The sequence below is a fragment of the Cyphellophora europaea genome, assembly GCF_000365145.1.
Source record: "Cyphellophora europaea CBS 101466 unplaced genomic scaffold supercont1.3, whole genome shotgun sequence".
Taxonomy (NCBI): Eukaryota; Fungi; Ascomycota; class Eurotiomycetes; order Chaetothyriales; family Cyphellophoraceae; genus Cyphellophora; species Cyphellophora europaea.
The window spans coordinates 3,132,374-3,153,920 of NW_008481809.1; the positions used below are offsets into that span (position 1 = coordinate 3,132,374).

Here is a 21,547-nt window from a genome sequence, read left to right on the forward strand (position 1 = left end):
GCGTGTATTCGTCGAGCCCTTGTGCGCTTTGATGCACGGTAAGCTTGTTTCCGAATGAGCGTTGTCGGCGCGTCAGAAATGTTACCGGTGTCCACGATGTTATCGTCCTGTCTCCGGCACGACCCACTGAATCTCCTCGGTTTGAAGGTCTCTAGCCTAGTACTGACAGCGCTGGGTGCAGTGAGCCGAATGGCCTGGGGTGGCTTGCTGGCAAACGGTCTGAGGATGCCTTTTGAACCTGAGTCACCGCGCATCCATATGTGGTAACTTGGCTTGAGCGTGGGACGGATTAGGATTGAGGCCACTCTGGGCATCAGTCAGGTTGGAAGGCACTATGATAACAGTGTCAGATTCTCTGACGGACTGCGATGACATGCAAACAGCAAAGGTCCCTTGACTTGTGGGAAGTTGAGGTCCAAGTCGTACTACGCGTAGTACATGAAGTCGCAAGATTGTAATATAATTCAAATGACCAGGTTACCACCAGCAACCCGGAGATAGTAGGCGTTCTCTGTGTCATTTTGACTTTTCAAGCTGCGAGAGCGACGTCACTTCTAGACTTTTTTTGCGAGCGCGAGCGTGAGCGTCTGCATGCTGGTCGTCAACATTCATCCTTTTCGCGTTTTAGAAGGCAGCAGTTACGTGTCGCACGCGACGGATCGGAGAGCTATGTCACCAACAACTTTGCACTGTCAGGCATGTCGCTACTCTTTCCTTGACGCCTTTACATCTATCGCCGGCATCTCACTACCTGCTCAACGAATCTCCCGGCTCCCGTTGCGATCCTTCCAAACATCCCAGCGACAGCGACAGCTACACACGACCGCTCGCCGCCTTCTTCCAATACAGGCCGAGAAGCATGCCTCAAGTCCCCTAGACACCGAGCCAACCGCTCCAGAAAGTCGCACACCGTCAGAGATACCATGGTATCTCCAAGTCTCGAATCCAACACCTCCTGCCCCGGTCTCGCCAATTCTAGCAAGACAAGAAATACCTCCTCTGCCATCAAATCCACCCGCCGTTCTTTTGCCCGTTCTCACTCACCTCTCAACCTCCATCGGCCTCGACAACCTCACCCTGCTCGATCTACGCACACTCTCCCCACCGCCCGCTTTGGGCGCCAACCTGCTGATGATAATTGGGACGGCCCGCTCCGTCAAGCACCTCAACGTCTCTGCAGATCGCTTCTGTCGCTGGCTACGTACAACATACAAGCTGAGGCCGTATGCGGATGGACTGCTCGGGCGCAACGAGCTGAAACTAAAGCTGAGACGGAAGGCGAGGAGATTAAAGCTAGAGCGACAAGCTGGAAGGACGGGCGTCGAGGAAGGCGCCGACGACGGCATTACGACGGGGTGGGTCTGCGTCAATGTAGGCCCAGTTGACGATGTTGTGCTCGAAGAAGCCGAGACCACTGCGGCAGACGTAGCGGAGCCTGCCGAAGAGATGGACGCCGCAGACGAGGAAGAGTACACCAACCCCTCCTCCGAGCTGCCTGAGAACGATACGGACGATGACCCTACGTACGTCGGCTTTGGCTCTCGAGAAACGTCTCAGCGCATCGTGGTGCAGCTGTTCACGGAGGAGAAGCGCGCAGAGATGAACCTGGAGGAGCTGTGGAACGCAAGGAACACGAAGCGCATCAGGCGGGAAGAAAAGGCGGACGCTCGGCTTGATTACGCTAGGAGACAGAAGGAGCTGGTGGAGGATGGAGAACAAGAAGAGCCGGATAACAAGTCAGGCACCCGCAGAGATGAGGAATGGGCACCTTTATTCAAGGGGATATGAGTTGAGGAGGTCCTTGTTCAAGGAGGAGGAAGACCGACCACTTGTAGATATAATGTACGACCATATGCACGACCAAATCCGTTTTTCTACAGACACCATAAACTCTTTTGACCATCTGTGCCAGACCCAGGCGAGAGATTCCGACATTACCCCCACGACGCGAGTTATCCTTAGCAAAGATAATATCACGTCAGTAGAATTAGTTGCATTATTGTGCATGAATGAGTGTCTTTCGTCTTGACGCCGTAGCTTCCAACTTCCATCCGGACGCAAAGCCGCCAACATCAGTACGACTCGTGTCTCTGCAAAGAGGACAACGACAACAGCAGCAGCAGCAGCCCCCGTCAAGAGAGGAAGATCAAATGTCCAAAAACCATCGTTATTGTGGTGCGAATATATATACCGTGAATATATACCACTGCTCGCCAGTCAGCCTTCAACCCAATGCGACCCACCTGCTTGCTCGCTTTCCAGGACTCCCGTAAAGCCACCCGCAAGAACGTTGCCTCTTTTCTGCGATGTTGTTCCACTTGCCCCCTGCACTCTGGACACGGCTTCGGAACACACATGACCCCTATCCGCTGGCTGCGCCTGTGCCTGAGGCGTCTAATCGAGGGGATGGGGCCTAGGAAATGACACGGCTCTTTTACCACGGTAGGCTGAAAGGTTCGTAGTGTGCGCGGTAAATCGTACACAGGTGTGTGTCTGTCGTGTTAAGAGCTGTGGACCTGCCGTGCTGCTCATGGAGGGATGGACAGATCTGGCTTGCACTCTGGATGACGCCCAACTCGAAAGATGGCGAGGCTGCGCCTTGAATCGATTTCCCTCTCCGTTCTGGTGTATCGAGCGGTCTCTTCCACTTCAGAGTGTGCTTCATCTGGCGTAAGTGTCTTGCCTCGTTGATGGTGGGTAGCCTGAACCGGCGACACCTGGCCGTATCGCACGGGCTTCTGTCGATGATCGCGAACCTTTAAGCTTGCATGGAAGTCGATCACAAGCGCCATATTTCTCAGACTCTTCAGTCGATGCCGAGAAGCCACTTGCCGCGCTCCCAGACGAAGAAGCTCGTCGCCGACATTGGCGCAACCTTGAGATACCCAATGCTCAGCCCAACGAAGAAGCCTCGCCAGCCTCTCTCCAGCAAGATCCGCCGCGCAGTCTCGCCCATGCCCAGTCGATGCCCATCCCCCACAGCTCCGCCCACCTGCATCCGCCGCCGGATGATCTCAAGCGGATACGATGCGGTCTGCGAAACCAGACCGGCCAGCGCCCCCGACACGAGTTCCGCTCCCGCTCTCAGCTGCGGTCGTTTATACCGCTTACCGTCGTCGGCCGGCTTAGCCATCAGCGCAGCGTCCTCCGGGACCATCAAGGTATACTGCGCGAATCGTGGGTGCCGGAAGAAGTCCCCGATTGTGTCGTGAACCAGGAAACCAGTTCCAGCGTACTGCAGCATTCCCAGCACGGACGGCGTGAAGCCACGGTAAAAGTTGATGAGTCCGGAAGTGGGCACGACTCGCTGCACGACGCTCTCTGCAGCTGCGATCGCGCCTTCCCCTGAGGTGTTCGGGCGGACCTGGGGTGGCTGCTCGTGGTAGATCTGTTTGAAGATCTGGGACAGCGAAGACTTGCCATCGGCTTTGGTCTCGAACGCCAGTCGCACGCGGATCACCTCGAGAGGGTAGGCAAAGAAGACCGAGGTTACGCCCGCGAGGCTGCCCGTGATGTAGCGTCGCCATAACGTCTCGTAGGACTTGCTGGGAATTATGATCGCGCGATATTGGTCGTAGGCGAGGAACTTTATGCCCGCGTAGGGGAATATGCGTAGGAGAGTGGCACTGTGGCCTTTGAACAGGCCGCGCAACCCCGAGGTCGAAGATATGTCTTGGATGGCGCGAAAGAGACCGAATGCGTGGCCCGTGTATTTGGCGAACTGGGGATTCGAGGTTTGGAAAAGAATCTTGACGCGGTCAAGAGGAGCGACTACTGTTTTTGCCTGCAAGAGATCCAAGTCAGAGGACGCATTATGCGGAGATAGTAAGAATGACGTACAGCGCATCCGGCCATGCCTCCAGCCAGGAGGGACCGGAGGGAGTGATCCAAGCTCTTGATGCGGCTCTCCTGCTTCAGAGCATTCTGATTTCCTTTGAGTGTCACCGAGTCGTCGGCATTGGTGAACGCATGCTGCGAGGCCGTGGTCGGAGCTCGTGTGCCGACAGGCTCCTCGAGCACGCGGGAGGGTGCCCGGGAAGCGTCCATCTCAGATGGTTGTGCGGGTGGTGCTGATGGAGCGGCATGGCCTATACCCGTACCTGGCGAGGGAGGGAGCATTCACGGGGTGGTGCGCATGGGACTTGAGGGTATATGGGAGGGAACGTGACTGCAAAGTCCAGGTGATGCTCGGGGCAAATTGCTTGGAGGGAGAGAAACGATGACCTCGGCCACCGCACTCCGCAACGCGGGCGCCACACCCGGCTTTCTCCCTCGCCGCCTAGACCGCCCGCCGTGTTCGGATCAGGGCCGGGGTGGTCACTGTGGCGTTGTGGGCGGGCATAGCCGGGGGTAGCCGCACCCAGCTGGTAGATTTATGGCCGGCCCAATGCTAGATGGCCGATTTCGCAGCAGCGCCGTGGGTGGTTGGTTTCAAGGTGTTTTCTTATGTATATGGTGCTTCTATAATTGTGCTATGCTACGCTCAATTATGCTTCCGTGCTTGCTTGCTCGTCAATGCTCATTAGAGTATTGGTCCGCTGGAGTCGCCGCGAAGGAACTTGTTCAACGACATCGGTTCCAAGCCAAACAGAATCCTGCCTCTTACGACCTTCAGCTTCCCACCAGAGCGGGCTGTTGTCAACTCTGGGTGCTGCTGGCTCTTGCCTGACTTCGTCTTCGGGGCTGCTCGCCGATTTCCTGAAACGAAACGAAAGCGATAGCCTTGAGTCTTCTTTGATTCGCCGCCACGGTTTCTCCCGCCAGGAGAAGACGATTGCGTTGACGGCTGCTTGGAGTGCTACCGAGCACGTCGAAACGATGGTGAGCCAGAACGGTGGATGTAGAATGTAGTGGTCATCATACAGTATCGCGTGATTGGCGAAAGGAAACACCCACATCAGAATGTAGATTATTGGATAGATGAAGAGAAAGCGCAACTGGCGTTGAATAGCCGCCCGGGTTTCTCGAAGATGATCTCTTGTTCCCGCGGCGCCTTTTGCGTCATTATCGCAAGTGGCGGGCGACGAGGCTGTTTGCCCTGTGAAGCTCGTGCAGATTGTAGGTGCTTCTGATTGCTTACGACCTTCGACGGAAGGATCATTACTCGCAGAAGTATTGTTTGATGTCCGTTCTGATCGGTTCGCCTGCTCAGGGCTAGAGGTCCCAGCGAAATTTCCCCCCGCTGTACTTTTGCGCTGCGTAGAGTCAAGCGAATACTGTGTCAAGAACATCATAGAGTCCCACGGCGCATTGTGCCCAAGCACGGGAGTAGCGTTCGTAGCACCATTGCCGTTCGAGTCATATGGGTGCACTCTCACCGCTCGCTCACTCTGGACTTTGGCTGGGCTCGGGCTCGCGACCGTTGGCAAGGGTTCTGGTTCACTCGGATTTTGTGAGCCCGGCGTAATCATCGGCATGCTTTCGGTAGCTCGTCTGGAAGCACTGGCAGAATCTGTCGAGGAATCTCCGGCTTGCAGATTCTTGAAGCCTTGAAACTTGACGTGGACGTAGATGTAGATGATTGTGTACATGCACAGGATTGTGATTATTATGAGGTACCGTGGTATCCACCCCAGCGCAAGTCGATACCAGAAAGGTCTCTTGGGCAGGAAGCAAAATGTGCCGCTCGTGACATACGCATTGCTCCCATTGATGAATGCTAGTGAGGCGAAGAGGAGGGGAGGCCCTAACCAGAATGGAAGTATCCAGTTGCGGTACGGGTACAGTCCAGCTTCACCTGACTTGTTGCTCGGTCCGAAGATACAGAGCATGGTGTGAACCGCAATCAAGAGTATGGCGAAATCCGAGGCCTCGACTGCTAGCAGCAAAAGATAGCCGCTGGCCTGACAGAAGTTGGAACCAGATGAGACCGGACCTCGAGAGGTAGATACGACCGCGAAAACGAAGTACCATATTGCTTTGAACGTATCACTAGCCACCAGGTACAGGATCAAGCGATGTCGAAATATGCGCTTCATCAAGACGAACCATCGTAGGGCAACAATGACGACCACTAGGCTCACGCACGCGCATGAAAGGCCTGTGAGCAGGATTGCGCGGTTCTGGGATGGGGTGAAGGGGCTCTGAGGGTTTTCCTTTGCATTCAGGCCTCTTTCCTGTAGAGCTCCTGTGTTCGACATGATGTTGGGGCGGAGGGGTGTGAATGGACGAACTCATGACCAGCGCAAACCAGCAACAGTATCGGTCAGACCGCCGGCGACATGACTTACGGCCAAAAACGAGATATGAAACACATGCAGGACAGTCAAAAGGAAGGCCTGTCGCTCAAGCCAAAGAAGAGTGGGATGCGCATTGGGAGCACCTTCTATTGAGGAGGGTGACCTACCTGTGCACATAGCGATCAACGGAGCATGTTACTGCATTCGGCAGGTTGATATTGATGCGGCTACATAGCGGCTGACAGTTAGTGGCAAGCTGATGATGGGTCGCCGGAGAAAAAATTGATGGAATGTAGGTGCTGAGGCAGCCGATTGTTCAAGTTGAGAGGGTTGTGACTTGACATTCCTTGGCAGCGCCTTATTCCTGCTAGTAAGTCCGTGCTCAGCTGGGTCATGTCCGAGCGCTGTCTTCCTGTCCGAACACAATACAAGCGAAGGCAACAGAAGGTCTTGCATAGAATGCAAGGGACCATGACGCGGTCGTGACATCGAAGCTCGGTCTTCAGCGAGATGTACAGAGCCCATGTTCACGACTGTGAGCGCGTGTTATGACGCTACCTGTGTCATACTGGTTGACATACCCAATTCCATCGAAGATGCTCAGGCAAGCGCTTTACGAATCAAATCAAGTCCGCCTCCTTTCCAGCCTTACTCAAGCACGGATCCGAAAGGAGAAAAACTTGCAAAACATCTGAGTGGAATTGATCCCGATCGGCTCGCCCGAAAACGTCTCCGGGAAGCAGAACTCGTATCCGCGTTGGCGGTGTGCAGGGCGCGATTTGGCGGCTATGGAATCCCTTGGTGTCTGCCGCGAAACGTGAGCGAGCCCGGAAAAAGGTATGATGACTATGATGGCAGCATCAAGGATGGCCGTAAGGACCAGGCGTTGCGAGTTCCATTGATTCTGTCACCCCTCGACGGCGCAAACCGATTCGAAAAGCAGTCCGAGATCCAGGATATTCTTGTGGTGAATCCTTCGCCATCTCAGACACGACTTGAGGTAGGACAAAGCAAATACTTCATCCCACCACAGACTGCATTCGTGATGTCTTCAGTCAAACATGGCATGTACGCGTTCAACGCGCTTGGGAAGAGCTTTGACCTTGTGGTCCTGGACCCTCCATGGTCAAATCGCAGCGTGCGCAGGTCTACCGCGTATAGGACGCACGAGAATCAGGCTGAGGATCCTTTTATCCAAACACTGCCGATCCTGAAGTCGCATTTGAATGCAGATGGTCTGGTCGCAGTTTGGGTAACGAACAAAGACGCGGTGCAAACATCTGTGGTTGAGGCACTACTCAGTCTAGACCTCCACCTGAAAGCCGAGTGGACCTGGCTGAAAATCACGGCTGAGGGTCAGCCGGTGACAAGCATCCACGGTGTTTGGAGACAACCGTACGAGACCCTCCTGGTTTTCGCTTCAGCTGCATCGTGCAAAAATATTCCGAGAAAAATCCTACTCGCTGTACCGGACGTGCATTCTCGGAAGCCATCGCTGAAGCGGCTGTTTGAGCAGCTTCTTCCTCTCCGCTACGAGGCTCTAGAGCTGTTCGCTCGAAGTCTGACAGCTGGGTGGTGGTCCTGGGGCGATCAAGTACTCAAGTTTCAAGACGTTGATCAATGGGCCGAATAATGCATCGGTGCTGCAGGGGCAATCGTGGTACCGCGGGGTGTGCCTGCAGTAGTGGGGCGGCTAAGTTCCGGGCGTTTGGCACTGACGCAATGCACTCTGCGTGTATCTGATGGTTTGCCTGCTGGTCACCCTGACTCACCTTCATAGGCAGCCACACAATCCGCATTTCTCCCATAACACTCTACGCTGGCATCACAATGGCCGACGTGGACGTTCCCACTGCCAATAAGGCATTCGTGCCTCTTGGTAAGCCCCTTGAGACCTATGAAAATGTTTCCCCAGTTATTAAGCAGTAATTGACTCGGCCTTCAGAGAACAACCCGGAAGTCATGACAAGCCTAGTCCGAGAACTCGGTCTCTCGCCTTCGCTTCAGTGGCATGATGTCTTTTCTCTGACAGAGCCATCGCTCCTCGAGTTTCTACCCCGCCCCGCCGTTGCTCTTCTACTAGTCTTTCCTGTCACCGAGACATACGAGAAATTCCGCAGAGAAGAGGACGCGTCCAAAGAAGAATACACTGGCTCCGGACCAGAAGAGGAAGTCGTCTGGTTCAAACAGACCATTCGAAATGCATGCGGCCTCATGGGACTCCTTCACGCTGTCATGAACGGCGGCGCAAGAGAATACATCGTGCCTGACAGTGACCTCGACAAGCTACGCAACGCAGCAATCCCTCTCAAGCCATCTGAGCGTGCTGAGCTACTCTACCAGAGTAGGTCGCTGGAGAATGCACATGCCACCGCGGCGCAGCAGGGCGACTCAAGTGCCCCGGAAGCTGAAGCTGCGATCGATCTTCACTTCGTTGCCTTCATCAAAGCTCAGAATGGCGACCTCTGGGAATTGGACGGAAGGAGGAAAGGACCTCTTAAGAGAGGAAAATTAGGCGAGGAAGATGATGTGCTGAGTGAGAAGGGTCAAGAGCTTGGTGTACAGGCATTTCTGAAGCGGGAGGAGGCGGCCGGAGGAGGTGAGTTGAGATTCAGCGTGGTCATGTTGGGCCCAAGCATGGAATGAGGCATCCGAGATATCGAGCCTATCATCAATTTGATAGCTTTGGTACCCAGTGGCATGAATTAATGGCTGAACGACCGACACGTGGCACAGACCAAGATGGCCTCTGCATCTGCAGGCACTGCAACAGTGTGGAATGCAAGGTAGAGCATACATCTGTATTTTGACGACCTGACTGACCCCTCGTGACTTTCATGCACCGTCTGAGCAGGGGTTTTCGAACTCGTCTGGACAGTTGTAGAAAATGTAAAATGCAGCGTTTAAAGCGGAAGTCTTCAGCCTTGTCGGAGATGTTACAGATATTGCCTTGGCGGTAAATGTCCACCTAAACTTTTCTATCGCAACTACTAACATTTTGGACAGCGCGCGTCTGAGTAGAAACCGACACGAAAGTAAAGATCAACAAGCCGTGTCCGCCATGGCCGATGATTCTGCTCTGGCTACGACCGCTACCTTAGATCCTACCGCGCCATCATTCTCCATGCCCGCATCCAAAGATGAGTCACCAGCAGACACGAGTGAGCAACCTCTCAGCAATGGCACAGCCGACAGCAAAACTACAAAGCCAGAGCGACCAACACAACAGAACGCACGCTCTACCACAGCTCAGGATATTGCAGAAGCTGGAGCGGGCGTCAAATTGACCCTGGCGCAAATCAAGAAGCAGAAGGCCGCAGAAAAGGCTGCTCGCCGGGCGGAAAAGGTGACGCAGAAAGGCGTTGACGCGCAAGCACAACAAGCCTCACAGTCTCAACCGGCGGCCGCGGGTAAGCAGCAGAGACGGCCATCAGTCGGAGCGAAAAAAGATAGCACAGAGCCATCACATCACAAGCGAACTGGCTCGACACAGGTAAAGCAGCTGCCACTGCGGTCACCGGGCCCGAATCAGCCAATGCCGGTACCCCCAGCAAAGATTGAGAAAAAGGTTGCCATGTTTGCGCACCTTCGATCCAAGGAGGAAAAGACGACCCTTGCCTCGGCAGGCCGTGAAATACACCCTGCTGTCCTGTCCCTTGGTCTGCAACTACGTGATTATGTGATTTGTGGCGGAAATGCTCGTTGTATCGCCATGCTGCTTGTTTTCAAGAAAGTCATACAATCATACACCACACCACCGGGCGTCGCGCTATCCAGACATCTCACTACTCATCTCAGCCATCAGATTAGTTACATCAACAACGCCCGCCCATTGGGAGTAAGCCAGGGTAATGCAATTCGCTGGCTCAAGAAGCTCATTTCCGCCCTCGACCCGGATCTAGCAGAGACCGAAGCGAAAAAGTATCTGAACAGCGCGATCGACAATTATCTTCGAGAGAAGATTACATTGGCGGATGAAGTGATTGCCCAGAACGCTGGTCAACGAATCGACAACGGAGATACCATACTCACCTACGGTAAGAGCAGTGTGGTCGAGAAAACACTCTTAACCGCGGCGAGGAATGGAAAGAACTTCCGCGTGATTGTGGTTGACTCACGGCCAATGTTCGAGGGCAAAAATTTGGCCAGGAGTCTCCTCAGAGAAGGGATTGAGACGAGGTATTGCCTCCTGCACGCCTTGGCGGATGTGGTCGAGGACGTCACCAAGTGCATGCTCGGAGCGGCAACGATGCTCGGCAACGGCAGGCTGAGTGCCAGGGCCGGCACAGCAATGGTTGCTATGATGGTTAAGGATTCTACTAAGCGCAAAGCTCCCGTCATCGTGCTCTGCGAACTCTACAAATTCACGGGGAAGGTCGCCTTGGACAGCATTATGATGAATGAGCTGGGCGAACCTGACGCACTGGTTGAAGTCGAAGACATCGAAACCATCACCTCGAGTGCAGCGACACCTGTTGCTGGCGCCCCTCCTAAAGGAAAGAAGAGCAAGGAGGAAGAGGCACCCGAGAAGCCGACACGAGGCCTCGAAGCCTGGCGGGATCAAAACAATCTCTACCTCCTGAGTCTCATGTACGACGTCACGCCCGCCGAGTGTCTGGATGTGGTGATATCAGAGATGGGCGCGATCCCTCCCTCAGCAGTGCCGGAAGCAAATCGTTTGCATGGAGGCGAGGAATAATTAATAGTCAACAAAGTTGCGTTAGCATCATGAGCTCTTGAATGTCCCCAAAGATAGTGCCAATGTTTTGCAAGTCCTCGCCTTTGAATGTGGGAATCTTTGTCGTATTTTTGGGGTGCTGTGAAAGTACAGTCTATCGAGCCCTTCAACCGACCGACTTGTCTTCGCGCCCACCACTAGCTTCTGCCGTACAACAGTTGTGGAAGCGCGTCGTTCACGCTCGCGCTTCCCACCATAGCCGAGAGCCCGGTCGTGGCTGCCTCATATCCCTCCTACTCTCACCCCATCGCTGCTTTTCTTCATGTTCGTTCGATGCGTCAGATCGCCATCATGCCCGCGTCCAACTTGTCGCCCCTTCGTAAACGTGCAAAAATAGATTATCGGTGCTGTTGTCGAGAGTCAGTAATTATTCCCACCTATTTCACCGCGCCCGTATCTTGGTTTCCCACAGTAGACGTACCTTGATGAAGCCAATGTCGGTGCTCTTCTCGCGGAAGCACTGGCGGCAGATGTTGAGGCCGTACTTGCGGATCAGACCGGCCTTGTGCGTGCAGACACGGCAGCCACGGGCACCCTTTCCGTAAGAGCGCGGGCGCGAGAACCAGACGGACTCGTGAGACATGATTGCGGGTGTGGTGAGGGTTGCGAGGTTCGTGGGAAAGCTGGCGATTTCTGGTCAGTCTCTGCTGGAAGTTTGCGATGTGAGGAGTCTCTGCGGGAGAGTCAAGGTGTAGGGTGTGCGTACTGAGAGTCTCGTTGGAATTGACGATGTCGCGGTGGCCGTCTGCGAGTAACTTCGATTTTGATCAGTGCATGTAAAGTTCGGGGCTTGGCGTGCGGATTCTGTACGGTGAGGCATTGCCACGATAGACGTTAAGGCGGGCTCCGCACCTGCGGCCTGCTTTAACCGACCACTGCATGGCCACGCGCCTCTGTAACTGCATCCTTACCCGCCTGTCCTACAACTCCGTTTCTCCTGCTATTTTCGATACAATTGCAACTTACAACATTTGCGACACTCGCTATTTCTCAAGTTCTCAGCAACACAACCCAACGCTCGACGCACACGAATACCCCATTCAGGTCAAGCTCAGATCCTGCGGGGCCCTCCAGCCACCCAGTCATCGGCTCCTACCCAACTCACCTCCACCTCGCCTTCGCTGGAGAGGACTTACTGTCTCCTCCTAGATATGCTCAGGCTGCCCATACTGCGCTTTCAGACACGAGATGCAGCTGGAGGATTGTATGTGCATGTCGACGGTGTCACCTCTCGAAGCTAACGGATCTAGGGCTCGATGACCTCTGCGTCAGATTTATTCTAAACCTACCACAGGAGGAACTCGCTTCTGTCGAAAGAATTTGCTTCCAAGTTGAAGAAGCACAATGGTTCTACGAAGACTTCATACGCCCCCTTGACGCGTCACTGCCGCACCTCGATCTTCGGAACTTCAGCTTAAGGATCTTCCAGCACTGTCCGTTGTTCGCACAATGGTCGGCTCAGCATTATCAGACCGCTTTCGCGGAATTTATGTCCTACAAGCAGCGCGTTCCCGTGCGTGGCGCGATCATGCTGAACGATGACATGGATGAGGTAGTACTAGTCAAAGGATGGAAGAAGAGCGCCAATTGGAGTTTCCCGCGTGGAAAAATCAATAAAGATGAGGACGACCTGGATTGCGCCGTCCGAGAGGTCTACGAAGAGACGGGCCTCGACCTACGATCGGCCGGCCTAGTCCCTGAGCGTGACCAGGTCAAATCAATCGAGATGACCATGAGAGAGCAGCATATGAAGCTGTTTGTCTTCCGCGGCATTCCACGAGATACACATTTTGAGGCACGTACGAGAAAGGAGATCAGTAAAATTGAGTGGTACAAGCTCACTGATCTGCCCACTTTTAAAAAGCGCAACAAGCACGAAGGCAATGGTCAAGAACAGCCCGGGATCAGTGCAAACAAATTTTACATGGTCGCTCCTTTCTTGGGCCATCTAAAGAAATGGATCGCTATACAAAAGAAAAGGGATAGTCGGTATAGCTCGAATCTGGCGGCCCCGCCTCTGGTTGCGGAAGAGTCGGAGATGGAGGTCGTTCCAGAGCAGTTCCAAGCGGTGCGACCCGAAGTCGCGAGCGACCTTCCAGAGGTATCCTCTGCGAACGCGGATCCAACATCACAACTCAAAGCGATGTTCAACATTCCTGGTGTGCCTCCACAACTCGAGCCACAACCTCCACCGCCAACGCATATGCCGCAAGTGGATGCGCTGAAGTCCAATGCACTGCTATCACTGCTGAGAAATGGATCCGCCGCCGAACTTCGAGCATCGCCGCAGACACCTCTGGACCAGGTTTCCTTCCACCAGGATCCGCCGCAGTCTCCTCACAGGTCGCACGTTGCACAGCATCCATCTGCCGTCATATCACCTCCACCGCATTTTGGCGTTCAGTCAGAGCTTCCGACCTCGCCTCCAGCCACACAAACGTTGACCGTACCCGCACGCCAGCCTCATCAGCCGCCTTTGAGTGCTAGTTTCCCGTTCCAGTTGCCCGTCGGCGCGCATGGAGTGGCTGGTCCGGCTGCTCCAATGCAACCTGTGAGAGGTGGGCCAGACATGATCCATCAAAGACATCCCGAGCCAGAGAGGGGCCTGGAAGCTCCCCCTGCGAGCGCTCTGCCACAGCTCACAAACCATACGAAGTCATTACTGGATGTTTTCAAGGGTGTTGCATCTCCTCCTCCGCCACCACCCAGTGTCGTTCCGAGCCGTGGAAAAGCTCCTACACAGCCTCCCAACTCCAGCCAGACCCTGCTAAATATTCTGAGACAACCTGCTCCAGCCCCGCAAACTACACAGGCGCCTCCACCTCCACAAAATACAGCGACGACAGTAGTCTCGCCGACGGAGAGTATGATGCACGATTCCAACCATGCTCACCAGAGTAACTTACTTGGCCTGTTCGGTGCTAGCAAAGCTACGGCCAAACCTCCAAGCAACCCGGCAGAGCTCGCGGCAACACCAGCTGAACATCAGCCTCCGGATCCAAACAAGAGTCGGCTTCTGGCCTTACTACAGCAGGATGAATCTGCAGGGTTTAACAAGCAGCGCAATTCACCAAAAGAGGGCGAGACCGCGGCCACTATCCCCGGGCCCTTGGACCAACCCAACTTCGAGGCTATCTCGCAGAAGCAGGAGAAAAATTCCAACAGCATGGGCCGCAGCCCTCTCACAACTCATAGGAAATTGTACAATCCCAAAGAACCAGCTCCGGTCAAAATTCTTGCCAGACCACAGACTCCAAAGGGTGTCAAGTCTCCTCAGCCAGCAAAGGCAAAGATGGCGAACCAGTCACCCAAACGGACACCCAAGGCTAGTAGGAAGGATAAGGATAAGGAGCAGGAGCCATCCAAGCCTGCTTTCCAGCCTCAGATTCTGCGTAGGCCGCAGACAGTCGACAAATCTGAACCAAGCCCGTCTACGTTGGTTGAGGGTGCAGCCGCCATGTCGCGAGAACAATCCAGCGAGCAGGAACACGTGGCGTCCGAGAGGCGAGCGTCGCATCCAGATTCTCACAAGCAGGCGCTTCTGTCATTATTCGGAGGCAAAATGCCGCCTCCGCCTGCAAAATTGTCGCAACAGTCATCGCGAGTGGTATCGCCACTCTCCACGAGCCAAGTACTGAGTCCCAAGGATGAAGTCCCCGTCTCGGCCATTGAACCGGTGTCGACAAAGTCGAGGGTGGGATCCATGGCTTCGGTCGGGAGTGGCATAGCTGGCCAACGACCACCAACGGAGAAGCGCACTACCGGCGCCGAGAACAAGGCTTTCTTGATGAATTATCTAGGCAGAATGGCTTCTCAAGATGGATGAGGGAGTTGAGCTGCGGGAGAAGATTTACTGCAGATAAGAATCATCAGCCATTCTCCTTTGCTTCCATCAATATTCGCTTCCACTGTAACTCGCATGTCTTCTTAGTCTATCGTGGTGTAGAAACGAATGCTTGTTTCTTTCAAGACCGCCTTTTAAGCTACGGCTAAGCAAGCGGTTTATGGTTAGGCGCTATCTGCAACGGGCGAGGCCTTTTGGATCTCGCTTGGATCGGCGGTGGGTGGATCGGAGCCATGACGCATCCAACGCTTCCCAGCTCAACTCAGACCTGCCGTCGTCCTCCGTGACTTCATCTCGATAATTTCCTATATCTTTTCTTCGGCTTCACGAGTACCTTTTCGGTAGACACTGTCCTTCGCTTCAAGTTGAACATGAACTCTGTGTCAAGGTAGCGAGATTGCTGCCGTTCCGACCTCAGAGTGTACAGTCCGCATGGAAGCTCTTCCGCGCCTGGCCCGCCACGGGCTGCGAAACCCCTCGAGCTCCCTACCTCTGCGATATGCTCACACACGTTCTCTATCGGCGGTGAGTGCGCTGCGTAGCGCTAGAACGCCCTCCTCTCGCCTCCTCTTGCAGATCCAACCCCGCCGGATCTTCCTCACCAGTTCCCGGCCGACCTCGAATTCCAAGCTTTCCCGTGCCATTCGCCGCCTTCCTTTCCTTCCGAAGAGACTGATATCAACGAAAGAACTTCCTTCAAACCGTGGGCCTGTCGTCCGCTTCTTCTATCGGCTTTTCGCATGGACTGGCATATTCATCGTTGTTTCGGGCACGCTCGTCATTGGCTTCTTCCTCTACGATGCATCCACGTATCGGGAGGGAGTGACGCAAGAAGACATGATTGTATCTCAAGCTGCATTGTCGCCTCGCCGGGGAGGACCAAAGAATTTACCGATCGCCGAGGTCCTCGTCGACGATGAAGACTCCCAGGAGCTTCGTGATCAGAAGCACAAGCCGAAACTTGTGATCCTAGGCACGGGTTGGGGTAGTGTGGCCATGCTGAAGGAACTCAATCCCGGAGACTATCATGTTACGGTCGTCAGTCCAGAGAACTACTTCCTCTTCACGCCCATGCTACCCAGCGCGACTGTCGGTACGCTGGAGCTGAGATCCCTGGTAGAGCCTGTGCGGCGGATTGTAAAGAAGCTGAGAGGCCACTTCCTACGTGCTAACGCCGTGGACGTGGATTTTACGGAGAAGTTGGTGGAAGTGCAGTGCAATGACAGTGAAGGGCATGTGCAGAATTTCTACCTGCCGTACGATAAGCTGGTCATTGGAGTAGGGAGTACGACCAACCCGCACGGTGTGAAAGGCCTCGAGAACTGCAACTTCCTGAAGACGATTGAGGATGCGAGGTTGATCAGGAATAAGGTCTTGAAGAATTTGGAACTGGCCTGTCTACCGACCACAAGTGACGAGGAGCGGAAGAGATTGTTGTCATTTGTGATCAGTGGAGGTGGGCCGACGGGTGTTGAGTTCGCTGCTGAGCTTTACGACATGTTAAACGAGGATCTTCTTAACTCGTTTCCGAAGATTATCAGGAACGAGGTCTCAGTGCACGTCATTCAGTCACGAGGGCACATTCTCAACACCTACGATGAAGCTCTGTCCATCTATGCCGAGAAGCGCTTTGAGCATGACCAGGTGGAGGTTCTCACCAACGCCCGTGTTAAGGAGGTGCAGCCGGATAGGATCATCTTCTCGCAACTCGATGAAAACAAGAATGCTGTTACCAAGGAGCTCCCTATGGGCTTCTGTCTCTGGTCTACCGGTGTCTCGCAGACCGACTTTGCGAAGACTGTTGCGAAGAAGCTCGGCCCCGACTTCCAGAACAACCGCCATGCCCTCGAGACGGACACGCATCTGCGCCTCATCGGTGCACCCTTGGGCGATGTGTACTCCATCGGCGACTGCTCTACTGTTCAGAACAATGTCGCCGACCACATCACTACGTTCTTGCGCGGTATCGCGTTCGAAAAGGGCAAGGATCCACGCGACATTCACATGACCTTCCAAGACTGGCGCGGAATCGCGCAGAAGGTGAAGAAGCGCTTCCCCCAGGCTGCCGGCCATCTCAAGCGCCTGGACAAGCTCTTCCAGCAGTACGACGTGGACCAATCTGGCACTCTCGACTTCGGCGAGCTGCACGAATTGCTGATGCAGATCGACACCAAGCTCACTTCTCTACCCGCCACGGCGCAGCGGGCCAACCAGCAGGGAGTGTACCTAGGCAGGAAGTTCAACAAGGTCGCAGCCGCCATGCCCGGGTGGAAAGCGAACGAGGTTGATTTTGGAGATCTGGACGAGGCCGCGTACAAAGCCTTTGAATACCATCATATGGGCAGCTTGGCGTACGTGGGCAACGCGGCTATCTTCGATTTCGGCGGATTGAACTTTAGCGGTGGTTTGATGGCGGTGTATCTGTGGAGGAGTATCTACTTCGCACAGAGCGTGAGCCTGCGGACTAGGCTGTTACTGATGATGGACTGGAGCAAGCGGGCGCTCTTCGGAAGAGGTAAGTCTTTCCCGGATGAGACGGGTGTGCTTGGGACGTCGAGCTAACAGCGTTGCAGATCTGATGGCTTTCTAAAGTGGCCAGTATATGGAGCGATTCATGGTTTGGGTATGCCACTTGGAGAGAACGGCTTTCTGAATTAGCGGTCAAACCCGCCACTCACAGATGGAAGAAGCTCAAGATATATATACGAGGATTGCTTGAGAAGCGATATCATGAAGATCGCAGGCACAACGAAGCGTTTATCACTTTTCATTGAGCACTTTTTATACGATGACTTCAAGAAGCGGCACTCACTCACTAACCACGCTGTCTCTGGTGAAGCAGCATCACATCCGAGGTTCTCATGAGCCTCACGTGGACAATCGCGGCCCAGTGGCTTTCCACATCGATATACAGCCTCAAGTCCTACTGCAGCTGGTGATTAGTACAGCGTCCGGGAGACGCCCTTCGCCTGCCAGTGCCTGGCCTAAAATCAAAGGCCCCCCACTTCCGGACCATTCACCGACAAGGCGACCAAAACTCTATTTCGCCTTGTTGCATTGCTAACCTTGGTCGCAAGGCTGGAGACTGGTGTCTCCGAGGCCATCATGCATTCCGCTCCTTCTGACCAGGCCCCACAGGTACACCAACTGCCTCCCAGATCAGGACTTTCACGTAGGTGTTTTGGTGCACTCTCGTATTGACCATAAACCCCGCCTTGCTTTTCGCTTCATCGCAGCGTCGTGTTGAAGACGACGGTGTGGCTGTAGCATTGGTTGTTGTAGACCTTGAAAAAGCTATGCCATGTATTTACAAGTCGTGCTACTTTTAGACTAGGAACTTCAATGTTATCCTTTTGATCTCATACTCGTCCTATATAGCAAACACATAGCTTGGCCCCCGACCGCCCCTCTCATACCATCCATAATCACCTGCGAGAGGGATACGAAGAGAGAGAACAAGACTATTTCTACTCCCCAACTCTCTCCTAGAGCCGCACCTCAGCCCAACTCAAGAACTCCTCATCCGCCAGCAAACACGCCATCGCCCGAGATTCCAGCGCCACGACGACCTCCAGCCCACCCCCACGAACCCTCGGCAACACCATCATCGCCCCGTCCGCGCCCTCCCCGGGAATCCGAAAGGCGTCGGGTGTCCCCAGAGATCCCCACACCGTGTCGTAGACGTCGAGGTCCGCCCACGTGGTGCTCGACAGATCCGGGCCCAGGAAGCCATTGTACGCGAACTTGTGGTCCGTGGGATTCGGCCGCGACGCGATGAGTCCGATCGTCAGGGCGACGCGGTCCGGCGTGTTCAGGCCGTTGACCGCACTCCTCAATGCGGCGGCGGCGGTGGCAAGGCCGTCGGAGCCGCCGCCGCCACACAGCTCCGTGTACGACAGGTGTCGCGTGATGCTGCCGACCGAGGCGTTGCCCGTGTAGTTGTGGGGCAGGGGTGGGCTGAGCTTGCTGCGGATGTTGGAGGAGAATAACAGGGCCGTGACGCCTTCGGCGATGTCATTTGGATCTGCCCGTCCGCGGGCGGCGAGACGAGCCAGGGTGACGTGACGCCAGACGAGCGCGTGCAGGGCGTCGTTGCTCGAGTAGGCGGCGGCAGCGGTCTTGAGGGCTGTGAGGGACGAGGGCGTGAAGAAGAAGATGCGCGCGGCCATGTCGGGCATCTGAAACGGCGTGGCGGCCATTTGGTGCGTGTTCACGTCGGTGGAGGCGGCGGGTGGCGTCGGTGCCAGGACGTATTCGGGGAAGTCGGCGAGGGCGGCGCCGGGGATGCCTGTCATCAGACGGGTGCGGTCATGGAACGCTGGGTCGACCTTGTCGAAGGATAAGCCGCTGGCAATGGCGGAGCTCATCTGAGCCCACGTCTGCAGCACCGTGTTGAGGCCGGCTGCGTCACAGACGGAATGATGTGCGCATATCGTCAGCAGCAGTCCACCTTGGATGAAGTTGGCTTGAGCGGCCATGGCAGGGGCAGGTTCTCTGTCTGGCATGACTCCCAGCGGCGACAGTTGCGCCGTTGAGAACTTTGAAAGTGGAAACTGGGCCGTTTTCAGCTCTTCATATGACGGGTGTTGGGCTGTTGAGGCGGTAAGGTCATTGTACTTGAACAAGACGCCGTTGTTCCCGTCAGCGACCTCGATCCTGCTGTGATCTGGCTCTGAACCTGTCTCTGGCCCGACTACTCCAGCGGTCCAGGGGATCTCCGAGATGGTTTTTGCAAGGCCGGCTTTTAGTTCGTTGTAAACTTCCTGCTTGGCCGCGTTAGGTTCGAGGGGAAAGCACAGGATCCAGCGCGTGCCATACAGTCGTGGCATGTTCATATCGAGAGGTGTCAGAGCTTGCTTCGCTGATACTTGTGGGAAGCCATAGTCGGTCGGTCTGACCAGGTCCGATGTGTTGCCTTGATCCCCCATACCTCAATCGAATGTTTTGGAGGCAAGTTACCAAAGCACGTATATTCTGTTGACGGGTAGGATGCTGGGAGAGCTTCACACGCAGCCAGACCATATCAGCCATAACAGAGAATCTTATATTCCTCAGGAGAAGTTGGACTATTTCTGAAACTGGAATCTGGGGCCAACGAGCGTTCTGATTGGACATCGTGAAGCTGACCGCATTTGGTTAGTCTGTCGAACATAGTGTGTGTAGCCACTAAGGTTTCGGCACTTGGGAATTTCTGCGATCCAGGGTAGCAGTTCCTTACGGCTTGTGCAGCATTGCGGTGTATCTACACACAGTCGAAGGCGAAGGGTTCCGTTCCACCGCGAAGAGTCTGGCTTTGGCGATCCACCAGCCGTGATGCCAACGGCTCTCCACTCTCCGCCATACTCTCGATCTGCCGACTTATCCAGGCGCGCTGAGGCTCGGGTATGAAGTCCACGCCAGAGGCAACGTACAGCGGCCATAACAGAGAGTGACTCCGGTCTTGACCGTTAGTCTGGTTGGGGATGGTGAATGACCGCTTTCGCTGACTGTCCATTCCGGACACTCTGGCTGGTTTCCAGCTAGTTGGATCCTGTCCCAACAGATATGGTACGCTTGCACATATATCGCTGACCAGATGCAGGACTTCGAATCGTGCTGGACCATTGCTGCTCAGGTGGGATGTGGCCGTGGCGTCGGTTTTCGTATCATGAGGCACACGGTCCATTACGAAATACAGGATGATGCGAGAAGTTCGATATAAATTCCACAGTCGGGCGGTATATGTGTCTGGATATCTGTGCAATTGCACCAGAACGAATTCTCGGTCCTCTGACTCTCCAGAGTCTGTATGATGGAGATTTTGCAAAACGTTGTATCTCCATGCGGGCGACAGATTGGCTTGCCAATGCAGGAAATCCCTTTGAAGAGACCTGGTTTCAGCACGAAGTTCACCAACGAATTTTCGCTGCTTCGCGGACCCCGACACCGAACCGCCTTGTAAGGAATGCTGGATCTCTGAAAGCCTAGACATCAACGAGAATAGTTGGTCCACAGCATTCTCGTCAGGCGGCAAGGAGCCTCGGAAAAGACTGGAGGGAATAGTAGCTGGTGTGCCGGTTTGCATGTGGCACATGATAATGCTTCGTCTTGCAAATTGGTACAGTTTTGCACCAAAGCCACCCATAGATCGCTGCCTGCTTCGATGGACGAGTAAAGCGGCAGCTCCTCTCACGTGCGCGGTCCATCCAGTCAGCTTATCGGAATCGCAAGTGATCGTCTCGTAACCGCAAAGTAGGAGGACCGCGTACAGAGTTTCGTCAGCAACAGCCTGACGTGGGTCCTGAAGCGTTATATTTAACGCTGATATAGCGAGTCCATATGAGCGCCTTGCGTTTCTCAATGTCGATTTGCCAGCCCGCGAGGCAGCTGCATGTGCGATTGCTTGAGTTGACAGGCATAGGGCAGACTCTGCATGGCTGCTGGTATACATCTTTGGGAGCTCTGAATGGATATGGTAGGAATGATCCAGCTCCGTAAGGGTTGCCATAGTACTGTAGTAAAAGTACCAAACCACGGCGTCTTTGGACATGGGTCCTAGCATGAGGTCCACCATGAGAGGGTTCAACCTGGTCTCACGGCCATGCCGTCGTTGAAGACATTTGGATCTTGTTCTTCCAGTCTCATCCAGCACTCTCAGTTCGTCTACTTTGCGGTAGCCATCGCATGACTTCTTCAACCGCAAGCAACGTGAGCAGCCAGGACGCTTCTCGTCACATTTGACACTAGCCTTCCTGCATGCCTCACAGCCTCGACTCGGGCGGCCACGATACACCATGCTTTTGGCGA

General features: G+C 54.6%; 11 protein-coding genes across 11 annotated transcripts; 6 read left to right on the forward strand and 5 right to left on the reverse strand.

Annotated features, from left to right (window-relative positions):
* Nucleotides 1–669: 669 nt before the first annotated feature.
* On the forward strand, nucleotides 670–1,788 carry HMPREF1541_04107 (uncharacterized protein; the record flags this gene model as incomplete). The annotated part of the gene is made up of 1 exon (XM_008718453.1): nucleotides 670–1,788. One exon carries the CDS (start codon nucleotides 670–672, stop codon nucleotides 1,786–1,788), a length of 1,119 nt encoding a protein of 372 aa, XP_008716675.1.
* Nucleotides 1,789–2,806: 1,018 nt separating this feature from the next.
* On the reverse strand, nucleotides 2,807–4,047 carry HMPREF1541_04108 (uncharacterized protein; the record flags this gene model as incomplete). Its single annotated transcript, XM_008718454.1, has 2 exons — nucleotides 2,807–3,784; nucleotides 3,841–4,047. 2 exons carry the CDS (start codon nucleotides 4,045–4,047, stop codon nucleotides 2,807–2,809), a joined length of 1,185 nt encoding a protein of 394 aa, XP_008716676.1.
* Nucleotides 4,048–4,487: 440 nt separating this feature from the next.
* Nucleotides 4,488–6,140, reverse strand: HMPREF1541_04109 (uncharacterized protein; the record flags this gene model as incomplete). Its single annotated transcript, XM_008718455.1, has 1 exon — nucleotides 4,488–6,140. The coding sequence occupies one exon, from the start codon at nucleotides 6,138–6,140 to the stop codon at nucleotides 4,488–4,490; it is 1,653 nt and encodes a 550-aa protein (XP_008716677.1).
* A 562-nt stretch (nucleotides 6,141–6,702) lies between these two features.
* Nucleotides 6,703–7,812, forward strand: HMPREF1541_04110 (uncharacterized protein; the record flags this gene model as incomplete). Its single annotated transcript, XM_008718456.1, has 1 exon — nucleotides 6,703–7,812. The coding sequence occupies one exon, from the start codon at nucleotides 6,703–6,705 to the stop codon at nucleotides 7,810–7,812; it is 1,110 nt and encodes a 369-aa protein (XP_008716678.1).
* A 197-nt stretch (nucleotides 7,813–8,009) lies between these two features.
* Nucleotides 8,010–8,825, forward strand: HMPREF1541_04111 (uncharacterized protein; the record flags this gene model as incomplete). Its single annotated transcript, XM_008718457.1, has 2 exons — nucleotides 8,010–8,058; nucleotides 8,125–8,825. 2 exons carry the CDS (start codon nucleotides 8,010–8,012, stop codon nucleotides 8,823–8,825), a joined length of 750 nt encoding a protein of 249 aa, XP_008716679.1.
* Nucleotides 8,826–9,240: 415 nt separating this feature from the next.
* On the forward strand, nucleotides 9,241–10,878 carry HMPREF1541_04112 (uncharacterized protein; the record flags this gene model as incomplete). The annotated part of the gene is made up of 1 exon (XM_008718458.1): nucleotides 9,241–10,878. One exon carries the CDS (start codon nucleotides 9,241–9,243, stop codon nucleotides 10,876–10,878), a length of 1,638 nt encoding a protein of 545 aa, XP_008716680.1.
* Nucleotides 10,879–11,299: 421 nt separating this feature from the next.
* Nucleotides 11,300–11,500, reverse strand: HMPREF1541_04113 (40S ribosomal protein S29; the record flags this gene model as incomplete). The annotated part of the gene is made up of 1 exon (XM_008718459.1): nucleotides 11,300–11,500. One exon carries the CDS (start codon nucleotides 11,498–11,500, stop codon nucleotides 11,300–11,302), a length of 201 nt encoding a protein of 66 aa, XP_008716681.1.
* Nucleotides 11,501–12,105: 605 nt separating this feature from the next.
* HMPREF1541_04114 (uncharacterized protein) lies at nucleotides 12,106–14,743 on the forward strand (the record flags this gene model as incomplete). The annotated part of the gene is made up of 2 exons (XM_008718460.1): nucleotides 12,106–12,121; nucleotides 12,168–14,743. 2 exons carry the CDS (start codon nucleotides 12,106–12,108, stop codon nucleotides 14,741–14,743), a joined length of 2,592 nt encoding a protein of 863 aa, XP_008716682.1.
* A 450-nt stretch (nucleotides 14,744–15,193) lies between these two features.
* HMPREF1541_04115 (uncharacterized protein) lies at nucleotides 15,194–17,323 on the forward strand (the record flags this gene model as incomplete). Its single annotated transcript, XM_008718461.1, has 1 exon — nucleotides 15,194–17,323. The coding sequence occupies one exon, from the start codon at nucleotides 15,194–15,196 to the stop codon at nucleotides 17,321–17,323; it is 2,130 nt and encodes a 709-aa protein (XP_008716683.1).
* A 923-nt stretch (nucleotides 17,324–18,246) lies between these two features.
* On the reverse strand, nucleotides 18,247–19,689 carry HMPREF1541_04116 (uncharacterized protein; the record flags this gene model as incomplete). Its single annotated transcript, XM_008718462.1, has 1 exon — nucleotides 18,247–19,689. The coding sequence occupies one exon, from the start codon at nucleotides 19,687–19,689 to the stop codon at nucleotides 18,247–18,249; it is 1,443 nt and encodes a 480-aa protein (XP_008716684.1).
* Nucleotides 19,690–20,119: 430 nt separating this feature from the next.
* HMPREF1541_04117 (uncharacterized protein) lies at nucleotides 20,120–20,365 on the reverse strand (the record flags this gene model as incomplete). Its single annotated transcript, XM_008718463.1, has 1 exon — nucleotides 20,120–20,365. The coding sequence occupies one exon, from the start codon at nucleotides 20,363–20,365 to the stop codon at nucleotides 20,120–20,122; it is 246 nt and encodes an 81-aa protein (XP_008716685.1).
* Between the last annotated feature and the right edge of the window lie 1,182 nt (nucleotides 20,366–21,547).